This window comes from Pezoporus flaviventris, unplaced genomic scaffold (assembly GCF_033815535.1).
Source record: "Pezoporus flaviventris isolate CSIRO_AGI_PZ_B2104156 unplaced genomic scaffold, CSIRO_AGI_Pfla_v1 ptg000076l, whole genome shotgun sequence".
In the NCBI taxonomy this organism is placed as follows: domain Eukaryota; kingdom Metazoa; phylum Chordata; class Aves; order Psittaciformes; family Psittacidae; genus Pezoporus; species Pezoporus flaviventris.
Genome location: NW_026892624.1, coordinates 1,164,242 through 1,184,632, shown reverse-complemented (window position 1 = coordinate 1,184,632; position 20,391 = coordinate 1,164,242). Strand labels below are relative to the sequence as shown.

The following is a 20,391-nucleotide window of genomic DNA, read 5'->3' as shown; positions in this document are numbered from 1 at the left end:
TTACTCGCACTACAGATAAGAAAAATATTCACAGCTTTGTTGGAAGAAAAGCAGACTCGGATATAGTTATCACTAACTGTGTGTGTTTAAGGCGGTTTATGTTTTCAATACCAATTAACTATTATTAAAAGAACAGTTACTTATGAAGGTAATGGAAGAAAATGAGAATGCGCTAATGTCTGTGAACAGAGAACAGTTATTCATAAAAAAAAAAGTCTTATTAAAAGAAGTACCTTCAAAACCGAGCTTTGTTGCATAGAACAGTCAATATTTCCATGTGTTATAGGTATGCTCCAGAATCTCTGACAGAAAGCAAATTTTCTGTGGCCTCAGATGTGTGGAGTTTTGGTGTCGTCTTGTATGAACTCTTCACATACATTGACAAGAGCAAGAGCCCACCAGCTGTAAGTACCTAGTTAATGGTTCTCAGAAGTTTTTTGTCTGTTTATTTAGTTTTTTTAAAAATATAAAGATTGTTTGTAAACAAGTTGATTGTAAACAAGTTGATATTTACTGATAATTTTCTGGAGATACCTTAGTGTTTATGAGGCAGCATCCAACCAGAAGCAGCAACATGCTAAAACATATTAATATCAAGCCATAAGAGGGAAAGGAGATTGAAAATTATCTGATAATCTGTGCAGATCTTATCCACTCTGTAAATGCTAACTGTTTGAAAAAAAAATAAAATTTCTCTTTATAGACTGTTCTTACTTTTTGTGGAGAGTAGTCTCAGATGCAGCTGTTTCATTGCAACATGTCATGTATTCCCAATGCTACTCCAAACCTAAGGCTAAGCCAAACAAATATGTAAACATTAAGGTGATTTAAATAAGGTAACTTAAAGTTGTTCTGTTTTGTTACCAGAACCCAAAGTTAGCAAGTTATTGAAGTTCAAGAAAGAGAGTGGCTTTTTGCAATCTGTTGGGAGGCACCTTTAAGGACAAATTTGCAGTCGATGGAGAAAAATGCTACTTGTACACCAAACAGCAATTCTCCAAATTGGAAACGAGATTCACAATCTTGTATCTGGCAGACACAACAGAGGATTGTTGAGCCTTGTATATGTGCTTGAGCTGTCCTTACCCTTGGCCAGTGTCTCAGTCCTGGCAAGTGTAGTTTTGAGAACTGAACAGTGATGACAGGCAAAAATACATTTGGAAGATCTTTTCATTGACCTCACTGGACCTCTTAGTAATTCAGTACAATAACTAAGCTATGAAGGAAGAATTCCCAAGGTAGGGGCAGCTCTTCCTGCATAATAATATAAACACTGCAGACACCTGAAGTGGTAAAATGGCAAAAAAAGTGGTAGAGTAAGTCATGGGCTTGGGTGGAATATACTTTGAATAAATCAATTCTGCATGTGCATCCACCACTTCATCAAGTTGGTTATCCTGGTGGTATGTATCAAGAAAAATGAATTCTACCAATTAGCCGTGACATTCTCTTAGCTTTTGTAGTCTTCATAATGTTTCCCCAGCTTTAGCCATTTGCACATTCTACCGACACTTGTTTCACATTTTCATGTAAAGGATCATTAAAGACATTTATTTAGCATTGGAAGAAAAATAATTCCTGTGTGTCCTGCTTAGAAATTATTTTCAGTTAATAGTACTTCTAATGTCTGACAGTCTGAGATTTTAATCTGCCTTTTGGGTTATGTTGATTTTTGAATAGCAAAATTTTATCTATGTTTTAATTATGCTACTGCTTCTGGCCTCTAGTTAGTGGTTAATCTTTTTTAATACATCAGTATGGTATGACTTGTTTTCTGTTTCACTGTGATTTTTCCAAGCATCAAGATCTTGTTTTAATACTTCAGGAAGCTCTTCAGAATTAGCTGCGAGGTTTATCCTTTTAAAACTGGTTAATCATCTGGTGCTGATCAACATTCTTGAAAATTTTTTACTTAGAGCTTCAAACTGTATATGTATCATCCTATTTTTATCCACACGCACAAAAAATACATTCTCTTGACTTGAAATCCCAAATTTTGTCATTGTTATATACTACTCCATTATTATAAAGTCTTGTTATAAAGAATTTTTGCTTGGTTAGAGTATTGCAGCATCTTTTTTTTTCCTTAAAAATTATTTATGACACCTTGTGTTTCAGGAATTCATGCGCATGATTGGCAATGATAAACAAGGGCAGATGATTGTATTTCATTTGATAGAGCTTTTGAAGAATAATGGACGACTACCAAGACCAGATGGATGCCCTGATGAGGTGAAGTATTACTGTATTAATATGTTATGATAGCCTGAAAGGTGTTCAGTCAGGGTGAGTACCCCAAAAGTGCAAACTGTTGTTAGCTCTGCTTAGATTACTGAAGTATTTATGCAAGCAGAATGACTGTGCTGTTACTTTATCAGTTGCACGATTACTATAATTACATTTTTCTCCTGATCCTTCAGATTGCATTCCCTCAGGAGCCTAGAATGTAGTCTATCTAAATATATGAAGTAAGACTATTATGACTGACTGCTGTACTGAAGCACTTGGGCTTTTATTTTAAAAATACTAATTTATTGAGGCAGTGAGATTAGTCTACAGAGCTTGTTCCATTAAGTTCTTGCTCAAAGCTGTGAACTATGGATTCTGCAGAAGTCTGTAACATTTACCAGAAGTATCTTAATATCTACAGAACTTTCTCCATGTTTAATTCCAAGATTTAAATAACTCCTTATCTTGATTACTTTTGTTCTCTTGCTCTTCCTTCCTCAAGCACAGGAATATCTATGTTTATCCTGTGTCTTACACACTGGCAAGCATTCTCAGCCAAGAGCAATGAAATCAGATTTTCTGTGTTCAGGGCCTTCAGATTTGTATTCATGTTCTTCACAGATACAGAAGTGTATATGTATGCAAAGCCATCCTCAGAGCACACAAATGAATTCAGTGTTCTTTTGGTTTTGCTATCACTCCAAATGTTTTAAAAAACACTTTTCATGCTACTTCTAAGTCAGAACAGGTGCACTTCAGCTTGAGTCAAACCTTTTAGGGCTGGGCAGGTGAATCAGTAGGGAAAGAATGCAATTAAAATAGTTACGCTTTTTAACATGTGCAACTTCCAGCTCAGATCTATTGCTTGCATCCCTTTGGAATCAAGCGCTTGTAAAGAAATAACCCATGCAAAACTAGAAACAGAGGAGAGATTGAGGGCAAGTGGGCTAGCAGCGAAGAGAGTAGTACAGATGAAGCAGGGAAGCCACAGGGGAAGAAGTCTCTGAAGTAACCTTTCTTGCATTATGAGTACCAGAGTTGTTGAACTGTAAAGGTCTGGCTTTTTGTAGATAACCTGAATGTCATATATAAAAGATAATACATAATCTGTGTTACGGAAACTATGCAAACTAATGCAAAGGTTCCAATATCTGACATTTCTTCAGATACCAAAGCAAGATGGAAAAGTTTCTCTTTTGTTAGAAACTGCTCTTCCAAATTCATTCTGAAAGGCCAGACATCACAGATACTAAATCTTCCAGATGTCTGTAGTTTACAAGCTGCTTGACACGTGTATCTAAAGCAGCTTGATCGATGCAGGAGTTTCAGATCTGCTGGGGAAAAAAAAAAAGGAACTGATAACTACCTTTTTTTCCTGTGAGCTGTGCAGATTGCTCTTAAGCAACATCTAAAAAGTTGTTGGAAATATGAGAAGTTTTCTGCCTTCTTTCCAATTATACATGAAGAGTAATTGAGAATTAAATATCCTGATTCAGAGAAGTGTATGTTAATGTTGCAGGGGAAGCTTAACTTCTAACTGCTGTCTTTGTTAATCTGATTTTGGTCAGACTGTTAAAGTATTTGTAATTTTAAACATTCTTGAGCTTTCAAAAAAATAAGAGCAAGCAAGAAGATAAAAACTCAGCAAAATAACAAATGTCTTAAAAATTTTACAATCTAGCTGAGTGAATTTCTATACTATTTTTTTTTTTAAATCTCCTGTTATAATAAAGGCTTTTGCAGAGCTTGCTATCCTCACTTCTTGCTGTCATTGGGATCAAGCAGGTAAACCGAGAGGTATAGCAAGACTTCAGGCACACTCTTGCACTACACTGTTGCTTGAAAGCATAAAGTTAAGTTGGATGGTGTCGTGGTTTAAACCCACTGATTTTCTTTGTTTCTTCTCCAGATCTATGCTATCATGAAAGAATGCTGGAACAACAATGTTACCCAGCGACCCACCTTTAGGGATCTTGCTCAACGAGTGGATCACATAAGGGACAACATGGGTGGATGAGAAGACTGTCCCTCCTTCAGATGATATGTTGGAATGCAGAACAAAACATATTTGGTCTGCTGTGTATAATTGGCGTATGCATGACATGTGTATCTCATCTTAGCTGAATGTAAAATCTGTGTGGCAAAGTTCCTATCTTAATCTGCATAGTGAGGAATCCTGCTGGTTTTCTTTATCGGGATGTTACTGTGAGAATATGTTGAAATTCTCAATGGGGAGAGAGGAATTATTTTTCTAAGTAAAAGATTCTAATATATGGTCAGTCTAAAATACCATTATTTGCCTTACTTGGCAATGAAAAAAAAGAGGTGACTTAAAATATGGTGAGATTACAAGGTGAAAAGCCCAGTGTATTTCCTTGTTGAAATGGAGATGCACAGAAAAGACTTCTAGTAAAGTCTTTTCAGACTGGATGTATAGTGATTTGGTACCCTGTTTTGTGTGTTGCACAAGGTCTTTCATTTGTTAATACAGTTTTACCATTTTTTTCAGTGTTGATGCAGAAATGGCTTCTCTGTATAATAAAACAGAAGTGGTTGTGTAACCCACAAACTTTCAGTGTGCATGCCTGAATCAGTTATCAGCCAGTAATATATGCAAAGAGGTATACTAGGCTGGGTTATGTACTGTAAGTATTTTGAGGGGAAGGGAATAAATTGTTCCTAATTTGGAGAGCCAGAAATCCTGCTCACCCATGTGAAAATTTTAATTTAAAATGAAAAAAAACATCCAGTTTTTCTTAGTCTTCTTTTCCTCAGTTGAGTATTAGATTCCCTCTGTAAAATTGAATATACAGTGATGACAAGTGGAAATTAAGCCGTTTTATACAAGGCAGTATCTTCAGTTTGTTTCTGGAAAAGCTAAAGATACTGTTTTAAAATGCTGCTGTTTCATTCTTCCCATTCTTGTAATTTTCATGCAGTTGTAAATGTATCTGTAAATTGGGACCTTTTTTACAGCAGAATGAAAAATCTAGAAAATGCCCTCAATTTCACAGTTCCTCACTTTGCTGTTAGATAGTCACACCTTCCCTCCAGTACAAAAAAACAGAACGCTTAAGGCTCAGTATCTGAACGGCCAGTCACAACCACATCAAGTCTGTTTTGTAATGAAGTGGCCCAAGTCACCTCCTTTTTCTTTCCCTGGTAATACCCAAAATGCGAGTATTTGAAAGGAAGAATTACAAGTGCAATTTTTTCACACTCGGTGGAAGGCAAGGACATGAGCCCAGTTAGTGAGAACTGGAAGGAGATCAGAGCTACCTTGAACAGATTACTTAACGCTGTAAAATACAGCTTTTGAAATAAGTCTAACAAAAATTTCTGGACAAGTGTTTGGTTTTGCCTCCAGGCATAAAACTTGGGGATAATCTCGTATCTCAGAGCAGTGAAGTTGCAGGTTTTGTTTAATTCAAGTAATCTCGTTGTTGTTGTTGTTGTTGGTTTTACTTAAGCATAATTGTTTGCAAAGTACAATGCTTGTTTTTCTTGGACTTTTGCTGAAAGCAGTTCAATTAAGGGGATATGCAGCTTAGCAAACTGACCTGATATCTAGATTTGTATTTAAAAATAAAGTGTTCACTTACACAATTTGTGGCAGTTAAGTCAGTGAAACATAGTTACTTTCACTGTGGGTCCTCCTTAAGATGTGTGATTAACTGCATCCATCTTGTCAGAAATTTAAGTACCTCAATTTAAAAAAAAAACAAATAAAAATCCATACTTAGTGTAACACAGTGCCAGTATAGCAATGTTTTGTACCACTATGATGTTTCTCTCCCACAATTACTCATACAAAATTACTATTTTGTAATATGGGAGATTGCTAAATACAGAATGCTGCCCATTGCATTTAACAATATTTCTGTTCATTTTCTTGCCGTCAAGCACTTCATAGACAATTTTAAAAACTAATTTCATGATCAGTTTTTAAGCTGCGAAGAACTTTGAAGTGCTTTGTTCAGTGTAACATCTGTTTTCTCCATTTCTATATATTGCTTTGAGGATTTTAAATTTTGTGCAAAAAATGTCTTTGCATTTGTAGTCTCAGTTGTATGTACGTGTTTTTTGTAACAAAAGAAGATAAAGCTTTAAAGCATTGAAACAGCATTTTAGCTGGATAACACATGCAGGAATTATGTAAAATTTGCAGTGTATGACACTCAGTAGTTAACTGGTTTCCAATATATAGTAGACTAAATATAATTTATGTAAAAATCTCAGGGAAGCTCATGTAATCCAATGAAGAAATCTTCCAGTCTGCTATTTTTTGAAGTGAATAAAAAGTCTTTTTCTTGTTCTACTCTAGTAAGACTGATTACACAGTTTATTTGATTGTATAAACATAGTGATGAACTCAAGGATCATTTTAAAGTGTTTCGTGGATTATTTTTTTTTTTTTTTGCTTTAATACTTTATATTTTTTAGAGAAAGCCATATCTTCACACTGCATTATAATTTTGTGCTGTTGGTCAGGAACATACAGACTTTTATTACAAGCCTGTTTGTGCAAAGGGCTTGATCATTTGGTATATTTTTAGCTGGGTGAATAGGACCAAGTAGTGCTTAGGACACTGGGGAGATGTGTGATCATCTGCAGGGTCAATTTTAGGTCCTGGAGGAGACAAAATGGTGTTCTCAAAAAACTCTTTGGGATGTAAATGCAGTGATTTTGCTGAATTTGCTATTGCAAATCGTAGTAACCCTTGTTAAAAAACAAACAAACAAACAAAAAGCCCAACCCAAAGAAACCCCACACCACCAAAAAGCACTGCATTTTGAAAGCTCTCAGATCTACAGTAGTGTTGAGTAATGCCATCTTTATATAGTCTTTGTATTAACAGACTCAGTTCTTTGTTTTAAGTACTTTCTTTAGTTGGCATTGCATTTGTCATACTTTAGTGTAATCATGCTACTCAAACGCCGTGATGTTTGTTTTGTGTTTTTTTTTGGTATAAAAAGTGCTGGTTTATGCATACATGGCTGCTGCTATGATATAGAATTGAAATATGAACTACTGCTTTGCACTTGCATTTGAAGTGAAAGAATTTTTCTCTTAAGTGCACAATATATCGTATATTATTCTAGATCTCACAGAATATCTGCAAACAAGTATTGTTTAGTGTAACATTGGTTTGTTCTCTATCAATAGAAATACGTGAAGCTTCAAAATGTGTTTTAAAATAGATTGTACAATCTTGCAACTGTCATGTGATAAGGCAGACAATGAATTTTCAGGAAGAGAATCTCACATTCTTGTTGTCAAGTCCTAGTATTGATTAAAAGTTTCCACTTGAGATAATTGTTACTAAATGTACAGATGAATATAACTGTAAAAATACAGGGTTCTCCTCCCTCACTCCCTCCCCCCGTCCCAAAGTTAAGTTTTTAGTTGTTGCATTTACTTGAGATGTTGACCACCTGCCTTGAAATGTATGGGAAGAAGTGGTACTGTATGAAGTATTAACAAATGTAACTCTTGTGTAAAGAAGGCAAGATTCTAAGGAATGTGTGATCACAGGTACCTGCAGGATAAGTGTTCTGAGAGCAAAAGTAGAAGCATAGAAGAACAAGAAGAATGATGGAAAAAAGCTGATGTTCAACACTGAAGAGCTTTCTGGAATGTAAAATGCACAGTGAATTACGAAAAACTGCTGTCTACTGGAAATGCCATACCATGAAAAATATGCACTAACGTATTTCTGAATTGTGTATTGTCTGCCTTAAACGTAAAATGCTCACAGAGACCTAACCGAAGTGAAAAATACAAGAATTAATATACCAAAAGAAACTGCTTAAGGTTGTGCCATGCCAGACAGCAATTCTGAAAAGATGTTTGGCTAAGAAGTGTTCTTCTGAATTTTGCTTTTTGATTCAGACATTTACAATACATTATATTAAAGTAGGAAAAGTACTTTTAGGGAGGGGGTGAGGGGAAAGAAGAAACCTTCTACTTATGGTTACACTGCAAAACTTTGAGCACATCTTTTATGGAAGAGAACATGAAAGGGGTGGTTTTTTTTAGGAAACTGTGTATTGATACCTGAAACTTAATTGTGCGTTTGTTTTGAGTTTGGATAGTGAAAATAAAATAACTAAATACGATGAATGGCAAATGCCTGCCAAAATGTTCTTTTATATCATACCTAAAAATAGTTACTGGTGTTTAAATCTCTACTGAAGACAGCTGGTGTGTTTAAAAGGGTAGAATACACGACATACAACAGTAGGACTGGGTATTTCTGATTTTTGTCTTTTTCTTTAAGACAATTACTTTGGAAAGAAGAAGCATGTCCTTTTACTGTCAGTATTTAGAGAGTATCAGGTCTGTAAGACGGGGACCAGTAGCAGATCACCTGTTACCAGACTACGGTTCTTGAGCATTTCTAACACAAACTTATGAAACCAATTTTTGATTTGCATTCCTTAATTGTCTTTTTGTGTGACTTCCCTGTAACTTTACATGAAAATTATCACCACTTACCTTGAGCAGAGTTGAATGGTGTCACTAAATTTTGAGAAGTACGATGGTAAAATGGAAAATATGCATATAAATACAATCATGCAAATACATACTTAAGTTACTGTACTGTGGTGGCAATAAAAATTAAGCTACTGTTTTCTCCACTTCCCACACATGAAAGGCAACTAATTCTCAGAGTATGTTGTCTGAAGATTATTTTATGTGACAAAATCCCATCCCAACGAAGCTTAATGGTTATTATAGGTAGTGTTCTGCTGTTCCTCCTAATCCCATTATCCTGACATGATTTGGGATTTTTAATTGTTCTAGAGAACAAATGTCTGGGAAAGGGAGGGAGTTTGAAGATGAAAATACTGCAGGGGGTGTAATAATGTCATGAAGGATGTTGTCCCGGTATCATAAAGTGCAGGACAATGGAGCCTTCAGCTCATTCTCATGGAATGCAATGGTGTGGTGGTCTTCTTGTACTTCTGTAAATAAATACTCAGAGTGGTTTTAATGAATTCTGAAATTCAGGTTTAGAAACCTGTCAAACTGCAGTCAGACCAAATGAAACATTCTGTGTGGGTAGTAATAAAGGAATAAAACTGTCCAGTGTTTGCAAAGATTACCCCAAACTGTTAGGTTAGGGAGGCATTAAAAGAAAAAACAAGTGGGATATAATTATGTTAATTGTATAAAGCAACCAAGGCAGCAGAGACTAGTTCAGATATTTATCTGCCCCAGAAATGCAGACGCATGTGTATCACAGTATCACAGTATGCTAGAGATTGGAAGGGACCAAATGCAAATCACAGGATGCAAATCACTGGGACCAAGAGCAGAAACATTAAATATTAATGTTATAGCCAAATAATACTAATATAAGCAGAAGGACAAGGTAAAACTAAAATGCGTCAAGTTTTCTGTGGTTAATTATTTTAGGCAATGCAGAAATGTCCAGAAACGGGGAGTTCAAGAATTTTTAGCTAAATGAATACTGTAGCACAGCAAGTATTGAATTCATTGTGTTGGGTTTGAACTTGGGCTTGGGTTCCATGTTTTTTTTTTCAGGGAAAGAGAAAGATGGAATAACGTATTAAATTGAGCTATTACCTTAATCTTCTGTGGGACATTTGCTGTGTACTTGTGTTTCTGTGCATCCAGTTGCATTTTCCATGTGGAGCTGTGCTAAACATCAGCTCATTGAGGAATGTAGATCAGAAAACCCAAAACAACTAGTATAAAACAACCATATGCCACTTACCTTTCCTTTTATGTTACAAAGATTTGAAACTGTTAGAGAACTTACAAAAAAGAAGTTCACATCCATGTAAGCTTACTAAAAGTCAAATCGCATCTCTGCACCTAAGAAACACTACTGCTGTGTGTCTGCACACACTGAGTTGCCATGTATTTTCCAGAGTGCCTCATCTGAAATGTATAAAGGGACTGCTTAGCACGTGAGTACCGAGGTTGGTGCTAGAGGGGCAAGTGATTTCTGCCTGTGCTGGTTCCTGTGTTTGTAAGAGGAGGTAGCTGCTCTCAGAAAGCCGTGCAACCCATCTGTGACTGCACTGCACATCTGACATGCACTCGTGTGAAGCGTGTGATACACTACGCAGTATTAACTCTAGAAAATAGGAATTTGAGGGCAAAGAGCAGCCAAAGAAGGAAAATTTCTCAGATTAAAGCAGAATGAAATTGGTCTAAATGGTAAAACTGGGGGAAATCCAGGTGTTTAATAACCCCATGCATGCAATTCATAGAGCCAGATGCTGGTGATGTGAACAAGTCAAAAGAAATGGACTGGAAGAATAATATCTGGAAAATGTTGCAGTAAGCAGTAATATCTGAAAGATGTGACTAGACATAAACCAGTTGTTTTTTTAACTCCTCCTCCCTAGAGTACCTGTAAGGCTGTAGTGCTACTGAAAGGCCTTCAAAGAAAGTGTTTTAGCTATATTTGAAGTAGTGCTAACTCAGAAGCTATACAGCACTGCACAGAAGAAACATGAGCAACAGTGGTCTGGCAGTTCAATGCTTGCTGGCACTGCCTGGTTGTTCCCAGGTGCCTGCTGCAGCAGGGCAGGGAAGATGGTGCCCAGGATCTGTGCCCCTGCCCTGCCTCTGCGCAAGAGCTGGCAGGTTGCGCTCTATGGGGCAGAAGTGCTGGTTGTCACAGCAGCCAAAACCAAAAGCTGTGTGCTTCAAGGGGATCTGGGAGGGAGTTGTGTGGGGGCCTTTCTGTGAGGCCTTTGCAAGCCCTGGGCTCATCTTTCTGGAGTTCAACCTTTTGCACAGTGGCTGCAGTGAAGATTATGGCAGGTGTCAAATAATTCATTTTGAGTAATGCTGTCATTAAGAAAATGAACTAATGTGAGCTAAATCGTGCTTCCTAGGAAACATCAGCAAAAGCTATGAAAAGCATAGCTGATCTTCTAACCCCAAACTAGATGACTGGAGCATGAACTAAACATCAGGACCTTGAGGTTGTATTTAGAATATGAACACAGTTTTATAAATGAATCCCCTGCTTTTTGCATCCATGCTCTTGACTAATAGTCTTCTCTTAGCAGAAGAAATGAATGTTAAATGGAAAGCAGAATAGTGTCTAATACTGAATGGTCTCTACAAGATACAACTTAAATTTCAAATCTGTGGAGAAGATCTAAATGAAGAATACTTACAAGGTACTAGATATGCCCTTCATTTCCCAGGACTAAGCAAAATTTTACTACCTTGCTGTACAGTCTATAATTCAAAGGCTAAAATGAAATTGATATGGGGCTAGCATCACAGCCTCTCTATGAAGGTTTTTGGGACATCCCATGTTGCAAGTGTCTGGACAACCATGCTGTTACAGGAACAATACGATATGGAGAAAAGAACCTGCCCTGGAGAAACTATAGCCCCCTGTATGGGACTGTTGGGCCCTTTGGGACATGTGGCTTCAGAGATGGGCAGTCAGCATCTCCCACTCAGTTGGTGAGCTTACAGAGATTTGGAGCAGGCCGATCAGCATTGTGACCATGCTGGCAAAGGTGGAGCCTTGCTTTAGGATAGGAGGGGAGCAGTGTAGGAGCACCCTGTGCTGTGATCCAGTCCAGAGGCATATGAAAGAGAACGTGCCAGTCCAGGTCCAGCACCACACAAGGGCAGGATGTGGCTGAGGTGGAGCTGTTCTATGTTAAAACTGAGCTGCCCCTTAGAAACCTTACAGTGAGGCAGGAGAGAAGTGGGGTAGTCCTCTGGGCTTAACTCTGCTTTTAGCTGGGAATGATAAACCGGGGCTGGTCTCAGGTGATCATAGGTGGTTGAGATGGCTCTGAGTCAAATACCTGTTCTATACTTGGTTTGCTTAATACGTCAAGCTTAGCAATGTCAAGTGGCTTGACATTGAATAGAAATGTACTGTTATTTTGGTGTGCATTTTCCATTACTAACCTCAGTCACCAGAATGAGGGCCTACTAAGGCAGGCCTATCAGATGCTATGTAGGGAAACACTCCTGGCATTGAATTGGGCTTTGTAATCTGAAATTGCCAGCAAGCCTCTCACAAACAAATAGGTTTGGGCAGCAACAAAAGCCATAGGCCCTTTAGAAGTAAGAATGTCTATGAAACTGAGTTGGTTTTAAACTTCAGATTCAACTAAGATCCAATTTTAAGGATTTTAAGTTTATAATGAAAGCCTAATGGTATTTTATAAATACCTTTCCCTTAAGCAAAAAGTTTGGAACTCTCCAAAACACCTGTTTATGCAAATTATCATCTTTACCTTGCTTTCCTTTGTCTGTAGTATCAGATCTTCAAATTGGTGGCTGAACAGAGAGGGAGATGTCAAACATACCCTGCTTGCATCACAAATGATGGAATGGAAAACAAAATTTTCTGTCAATCTTGGATCTCGAACTAGCGCCTCTGTGGAGATAAATCTGATGTTAAAGACAAGACGTCTCAAAGAATTTGTTTCTTTGTAATAATAAGCAATAATAAGAACGAAATTATGTCAGATAACTTCTAAAGATACACCTGCCACCTTGTAAAAGATTCACAGAAGAACTGGAAATGTGAGAAGAGCCCAAAGATGGATTAAGTATGCCAGGAGAGAAAAGAATATTATTGTACAGTTATAGCAGAATTGAGGCAAATCAGACCATCTAAACAAGGAGAATCTTGTTCAAGATCAAATTGTGCGGTCAGTACATATTTTAAGCACATCTGATCAATTTTAGCTGGGTGGTGTGTGACTGATTGATCCTGCATAGTGGGAGAAAATTAACACCATATTTCATTCCCTCTGTAATACAGCTGCTATCTTATTACTGTTTTCTTAGAAAGAAAGAAAAAGAGTCCTGCAAAAGTAGTTGCTATTACTGTTCTTGGTTTGCTTCTGTAATCTTATCTACAGTTCTACTGAACCTAGACAGCTCATTTCAACTTTACTTTTTATATATATGTATAACAATTATTACAGAGCTTTTGTAAAACTTTATTAAGAAATCAAATATTAACAAATCAGAGATTTAAATTAGTTAAACTGAGTATACGTCTCAAGTGTATTTTCCCCCACAGAGAACTCCAGTTAGCAATCACTTAGGGTATGATTGAGTATATCTAACTTGAACAATGAAAAAATGAAAGCTAAACAATTACACCAAGAGGAGTTGAAAAGAACTGTTAAATGTGGATGCTAGATGTGTTGCCTGAGCTACAGCTGACTGAGCTCTAATCAGATCCATGGGCTTTTCTACCTTAGTCATTAAAACCTCTTAGTCAGGTCACTGTTGAAAGTGGCTTCTCCTCAGAAATACTGATATATCAATTAAAAAGTTAAATCAAATTTAACATCCAGTCTATCTAGTCCATGCACAATAGCTTCTGCATGGGCAGTCTGGAGCTTACAAACATCATACACATGCAGGTTCTTGCCTGTTACCTCTGGAAATACCTTGCATTCCACTCATCTACAACATTAGCCTAGTCTCAGTTCTCAGTGCTAGATGACTGGTGCAGTTGGGCTAGTCAATGGCACTTAGTAATTTCAGTAAATACTGGAGAATGGGGAGAGACATTAGGTAGACAGATACACTGGTTTTGTTTCTTTATGTCATGATTTGTCTTAATGCTCCTTTCTTTTCTAAAAATGATTATACCATGGTCATTCTTTCTTGTGATGCCCACTGTGCCCACATTCTTAGTCAGATCTTTTCTAGTAGTTGTAATTAAATAGTACATTCGCCTCCAGCTCTTTTCTCCATCTTCTTCAGAGTGCTTCAAGGCATTTCCAGAATTTTCTGGGTAGTCTGTGCCCTTCTGTACTGCTTTATCATCAAAATGATAATTGAAATTTCCCATTAGTATGAAGTTCTCATGCTTTTGATAAGTCCTTTAGTCACCCAGAGAAAGACTAATCTCTATTATCTTCTTAATTTACAGCCTACAATAGTCCCCTTCATGACATCAATATTGCTTTTACTGAGAAATCTTTAGTCACTCTAGCATCTGATAGCCCTTCTGGACTAAGAATAAACATGCACATCCTTGAAATAACCTTTTGGTCTTAGCTATCTTTCCTGAACAGACCATACTTGTCTGTATGAACTATCCAACCAAACCCCTCTCATGCCAATTAAGACATTATTTCGAGTATGATTTGAAACATCTAGCCATTCCTGTTTCCTATCTTCTTGCACCTGTGTAAAAAAATAGTTACAGTGTGTATATATATATGATAGTATATAATGTTCAGTATATAATCAACAAAATTAGCATATAATGAATATATATTTGCATATAATGAACTAAAATGCTTCTGCTTACCTGTCTCAATACCACATCAAGAAAATAAAGCTCCCCAAGGCTGGAGGCAGCACAACTTCCCTGTGTTCTGGCCCCATTGTTGGGTTGCCCTTGTGAGCAAAAGGCTTCTTCGTATCTCCTGCCTGAGCCTTTGGTGTCCCACCTATCAATCACCTTTATTTCTCATCCTCTTCCTATGTAATGCTGTGAAAAGCCTGCCTCCTTGATGATCTCTTCATAGATAGCAGGGGGCTGTGTCATGGGGCATTGATCCTTCAGTTACCTATTCAGGTCAACTAATTTAGTTTAGCTGTGTTCTAAGTTTATGGTTAAATATAGGCTCAAAGGAAAAATTCTAGAGATTTTTAGATGCTTCAAGTCTGAAAGAAAGACTTGTTAAGCCAAGTTGGGAACACTGGTGAATGTTCACTTATGTATACTTCCATGCAAAAGGATTATGCTATGAGCAGGACAGGTGCTTTTTTCAAGCCCAAGTCACTGTGATAAGCAAGCTTTGAATTTAGAATAGGTACACGGCTGTGACCATAGCTGGAGTCAATATTTTACCATACTCTCTCCTGACTGATAATGACTTTTAGCTTCAAATATGGCCTGTCTATGTGGCCTGGACCCTGTGCAAGCTCAAACCCAGCTCACCGACAAATCTTGAGATGGTTGCTGTCGCCCGAGTAAAGTTTTGGCCAAGCATGGAACCACAATAAGAGAAAAAGCTTGTGTGTGCTTGAACACAGACTGACAAAGCTGTATCTGCTAAGGGTCTGCCAAAAGGAGAGTCTGAGGGGGACAGCAAGAAAGTGGAACCTGTGCTTCCTCCTATAAATTTTTGAAAGATTCCCAGGAATTGTAGGGTAGTCTAAAAAAATCCTTGAAAAGTAGACATGTAGACATTAAACAATGAGGTTTCAATGAATAAAAAGTCCTTTCCAGGATGAGTGTACCTCTTTGAAGGTATTTCTCTGTTCCACACCTCCAGGAGGCAACACAGACAAAGAACTGAGGGATACAGAGGAAGTTGTATCTATACACTCTTCAGTGCTGGGCTGAAAGTTTTAAAATGCAAAGCTGTGAATGCTTCTCTTTAAACCTTGGTTTATATTTTGCAGGCTCATCAACCTTATGCAAAAGAGATACACACACATGGTTCTCCCTCTCTCGTGCAGCATTCAGCGAGTGTGGAAGAGACCCAGGAGACCTAGTGCTGGGACATGTAAGATAAATTTGGTAATGTAGGAAGTCTGACAAGGTATGGAAAGTACCAGACTTCTCTGAAACAGAAGTGGAGCAGCACTGCTACAAACCCCAAGAGGTTGGGAAAAGTGGTTGTTCAGGTAACTTGGCACACATTGTTCCTGGTATCAGGCCTAGAAGGATCTGAAGCATGTATCTTCCCACCCCCCCCAGACCAGCAATGTGTCCTTGCTGTCATCAACTCATAAAACACACCAGCCTCTTACTTACATTACTGAAAGGCTCCAAGACCAAGACATTTGAGCAGGACAGGAATGTTTTGCAGCTGTTTAGCTGGAAGATGAGAGCATAGTGTTCAAGGTGAGGTTGGATGGGGCTTTGAGCAACCTGGCCCAGTGGAAGGTGTCCCTGCACATTGCAAGGGGGTTGGAACTGGATGAGCTTTAAGGTCCCTTCCAACCCAAACCATTCTGTGATTCTATGATAGTGAACACTCACTCTGCCCTGTTTTTTTAATTTAAAAAGAAAAGGATTGTTAGATGCCTGGTTATTCGAAAACAGTAGTGTCTTCGGAAAAGGAATAAAGTGATGCAACAATTTCACTAAGCAGTATTTCAATCAAAGAAGAGTATGGCTTAATTCTTCAGGTTGCCTTTTCCAAAGGTAACAACTGTGCTATTAGCAACTTAGAAATACATCTAAAGCAGAGCAGACCAGCACACCATAAGACACAGGAAGATGTCTGAGTGTCTGTAGAAAAAATTACTTTAAGCACACCCAATGCTCTTGCTCTGCAGCGGTAGGGAAAAAAACAGGAAGTAAGATATACAGGAATAATTGTGTTAATAATTCACCTGCTAAGCCCATTTGTGAGTGGAAGAAGAAATTCTTTGGCTGCAAGTGTTGTATTGTGGTAAAGTTTCTAGAAAGACAATATTGCATAAAATGATTCTGCAATTACAAGGGAATTAGAAAAGTATGTTCAAAAGTAATCAGTAAACTCAGTAAGAATTGAGTGGAATCTCAACTGGTGAAATATTCTTTCTGTACAGCTTTGCACAGTGCATTTCAATAACTTATCTGGATGTTCCTTCAGTTGACAGAGAAGGAAAACTTTTGTAACACTTAGTGTAATTGCCCTTTTATGAAATATTGAAGTTCTTCCTAAAAGGCTACAAATATATAATTCACTTGTAGTAAGTTAAAGGCTCAACCTTAAAATGAAAAGGCTTAGTAAAAAACAGACTGAAAGTTACTGCAGCAAACCAAAGTCACTACAATTACACTTAAATTTTTTTTATTACTTTTAAAGACAATCAGCAGTATTGACAGGCACACAGACACAAACACAAATAAAATACAGCAAGAGCTTTCTTCCTCCGTATATTATTCAATAAAGTAGCACTGCAACAAACATTGATTTCATGCGTAAACGCGGAGAGGATTTTAAACTCTGCATATGGCACTTATTTCAGCTTTTGTACAGCCCCATTTGCAACAAATTCCTGCCAACCCCAGAGAGTCACGTTTTCTTCTGGGATACTTGGCCCAAAGGTAATTGTTTGACCCCATGGGGTTTGCAATTCCTGTTCCCCCCCTCTCCTTCTTAACAGCCTCCTCTACCTTTCGAACAAGTTCTTTAAAGTCATCTGCCCCAGGTACATACTCATTATTGTCATTCAAATTATACAAGTCATTAATCATCTCCCATCCAAAAGATTGGCCGCTTCTCCGTGGCTGCTCCACTTCAGGACCCGAAACTGACTGCAGCTTCAAGTTTCCCAGTAGTTTGTTACTTGCTGTTCTCACAGAATCTGTTTAAAGACAAGATTTTTTTTTTCAGTTCAGACTGTAGGAGTACCAAAAGGAGCATGTAGACCTAAAACAGCAATAAAACCCCTTCCATTAATAACAAGCGAAGTACTGTTATCTAGGACACTTGTCAGGATTGCAGAGTCTCCACTCCATGATTTACTTACAGCTTACTTTTATGGGAATCTTACATTTTAAAGACTATGCTGCCTGGTAGACACAGAGAGTGCACAGCTAGAGCCATGCATGAGGTACAATTATCTTTTCAACTTCAGTGTTACTGACTAGAAGTCTCAATACTTCTATAGAAACTAATTTTTTTGGTAAAGACCTGTGCCCAGAAACCACACAGTACTATGTCATGTGGCCCATAAATTAGATTAGACCACTCCTGTACCATGTACAACTGCACAAACTAGCATCATATGAAGAACAGATGTAGGGAGGACTAAATATTGGATGAAGTATGTAAACTGCTTCTTATAGATTGTGTTTTTCCATAGCTATTTTCAGCCTATGCTTTCCACTCATTCATTTATCAAGGGCAGAGGCTTGCAGAATTTACTCAGAAACACACTTTGTCTCACTGACTGAAGTGTTCTCAAAAATCCAGCTCTACTTCCTTTCACTTCATACTGTTTCTCTTGGCCTTACTTCTGCAATGCAAGCGGCATTGCTTACTTCAGCCAATACGAAGAAAAGCAGCTCTTTCATTTAAGTGAAAATGAAAATCCAGAGTGTTTGTCTTGTGGTCTTAACGCTGTTAGTATGTTTTTTTTTTTTGTTTCAGAAAGCTAAAAGAATATGAGAACACCCAGAGAATGTTATATTTACATTAATGCTACTAATTAATATGTGGAAGCTAACTTTCAGATAGAACAGCTGCCTGAATATGTACAAAAAAAGTGGCTGTAGCTTCTTTACCAGTTAGATGGTAACTGCTATTTAGTAATCTTTTGGGGCAGGGATGACTTAGACAGCATCCAGCACAGTGCAGGCTCCTTACTGACTGCTGCTCTCAGAAGCTACTGTTAATAAGAACAAAGTTCGCTGGGAAAGAACACAACCCCAGTAGAGGCTGCATATATGTAACTTGTTGTAATTACAAAGGTAAATTTTATCTTTTACTCCACTGGAAAAAGAAAAAAACAAACACAAAACCAAACAAACAAAAACCCAAAACCCAAGTAAAACATTCCCAAGACACCCAAAATGCTGGCTGCATTAACTGTCTGAGGTCCAGTGTTATTTCATTAACACTATACTCAAGTAAGAAAAAAGCTCTTCTGTGGCACAGTTTAGCCACAGTTCCAATTTTCTTAAAAATGTTATAGTCACTATTCAAAATATCAGTATCAATGAGGTTTAAAATTACCCTGTTACACTGCTGTAATTTCAGAACACTGCCCAAACCCCATCTGCTTACATTTTCTTAATATATTTGACTTGGACCGTGAGACTGTAAAGTTACCTGAGGCACATTTTACCCATTATCTGTTCCACCACAGATCCCTGAAGCAGTTCTTGCCGTTTAAACTGAAGCACTAGAGTCCCATCCGCCCTCCAACGTGCCAACTCTTCTGTACAGAGCAGCACAAGCGACAGATAAAAGCACAGAAGGACCCCACGTCCAGCAGCGCCCCTCGCACACCTCTGGAGGGCGAGGCGCACCGCTTACAGCTCCTGCCAGGGAGGGGAGATCGAGACAGGTCTCCCCGGACCGGAGAATTACAAGCTTCGGCAAGGGAGCGAAGCCACAGCGAGAAGCACTCCCTACCGCTTCCTGGGGCGCATCACACTTACCTACATCTGCCATTTATTGTGTGCGTTTGGCTTTTTTAAGTAAAGAGCGCCCAGGGAGACTCTGCCGCCGGCAGGGGTGCTCATCCCCGTGCACAGCAAGGTCCCTGAACAGACCCAAACTTCGCGAGTTATCCCAACTAATACCACACCAGTGAGTGCCCCGTCTCCTCCTCTACATCTGGGGGCTCCTTTCCTAAGTCGCGGGAACCGCCGAGCGGCGCCGGGAGCTGGAGCGCCGAGGACGCTCCGACCGCGGCTGGGGCGGGAGGAGCGCGGAGCGCCCCGAGGCGCTAGCCTTTGTCCGCTCTATCCCATTGTCCCGTGTCTCCTCACGGAGCCTCCGGCGACCGAGGAGCCCCGAGAGCTACCTCTGTCCGAGGGGCTGCCGCGCCGCCGTCCGCCTGTCGCGGCCGCTAACCTCGCCCTGTCCGCTCCTCGGATACTCACCGGCCGCGGCCGTCGGCTCCATGGCCAGCGCGGAGAGGCGCTTCCAGCGGGACCCGCCGCAGGTGAAGATGACGGCGCGGATGAACTCCCTTCCGCACAGCTTCATCCCGTACCCATCGCCCTCGCCCGCAGGGGGCACGGCGGGCGCCGCGCCCCGAGCACGGTGCGGACCCGGTGCCGCGGCGCACAGCAGCGCCGCCACAGCGCACAGCAGCTGCAGCTTGGCCCGCATGGCTCCGCTTCCTGCCCTGCCTGCTCGCTCGCTCAGCGCCAGCTGCCCGCGGCCTCGCGCCTAACAGCTGCCTTCCCCGCGTGCCGAGCGCGCTGCTGCTACCAGCCCGCCTCCCGCCTTTTATAGGCTGAGGGAGGCGCTGAGTCACCGCCCGCCCCCGCTCCCCGCTCCCCGCTCCCGCCGGGCGGGACTTGCGCTCGGAAGCGGCCTGGGGTCGGCCCCCGGCAGGTCCCGTGGCACCGCCGACGCGCTGCGTGCTGCCGCGGCGGAGCTGAGCCTCGCCCGCAGCCTCCCGGCTCGGAGCGGCTCTGTCCGGGACGTGCTTCATCCCCGGCACTCCGGCTCCGTCCCGGGTTTACTCTTCTGTGGTCAAGTACC

At 39.6% G+C, this 20,391-nt stretch overlaps 2 protein-coding genes across 6 annotated transcripts in view; one reads left to right on the top strand and one right to left on the bottom strand.

The window, feature by feature from the left end:
• JAK2 (Janus kinase 2) overlaps positions 1-8,353 on the top strand; it is a 68,325-nt gene extending 59,972 nt beyond the window's left edge. For all 5 annotated transcript variants that reach the window (XM_061473082.1, XM_061473084.1, XM_061473083.1 and 2 more), the window contains 3 exons: positions 287-404; positions 2,119-2,232; positions 4,139-8,353. In XM_061473082.1, coding sequence (XP_061329066.1) covers positions 287-404; positions 2,119-2,232; positions 4,139-4,246 — 340 coding nt within the window. In that variant the 3' untranslated portion in view covers positions 4,247-8,353. The remainder of the gene's footprint in view (positions 1-286; positions 405-2,118; positions 2,233-4,138) is intronic.
• Positions 8,354-17,058: 8,705 nt separating this feature from the next.
• LOC133279414 (relaxin-3-like) lies at positions 17,059-20,097 on the bottom strand. The gene is made up of 2 exons (XM_061473103.1): positions 19,782-20,097; positions 17,059-17,533 (listed from the first exon to the last, which is right to left on the bottom strand). The coding sequence occupies exons 1-2, from the start codon at positions 20,011-20,013 to the stop codon at positions 17,166-17,168; spliced, it is 600 nt and encodes a 199-aa protein (XP_061329087.1). The 5' UTR covers positions 20,014-20,097; the 3' UTR covers positions 17,059-17,165.
• Positions 20,098-20,391: the final 294 nt, after the last annotated feature.

Coding starts and splice junctions, on each gene's coding strand:
- LOC133279414 (XM_061473103.1), bottom strand. CDS start 20,013: ATGCGGGCCAAGCTGCAGCTGCTGTGCGCTGTGGCGGCGCTGCTGTGC. Junction 17,534..19,781: donor GGAGCCGACGGCCGCGGCCG/GTGAGTATCCGA, acceptor GTCTTTAAACAG/ATTCTGTGAGAACAGCAAGT.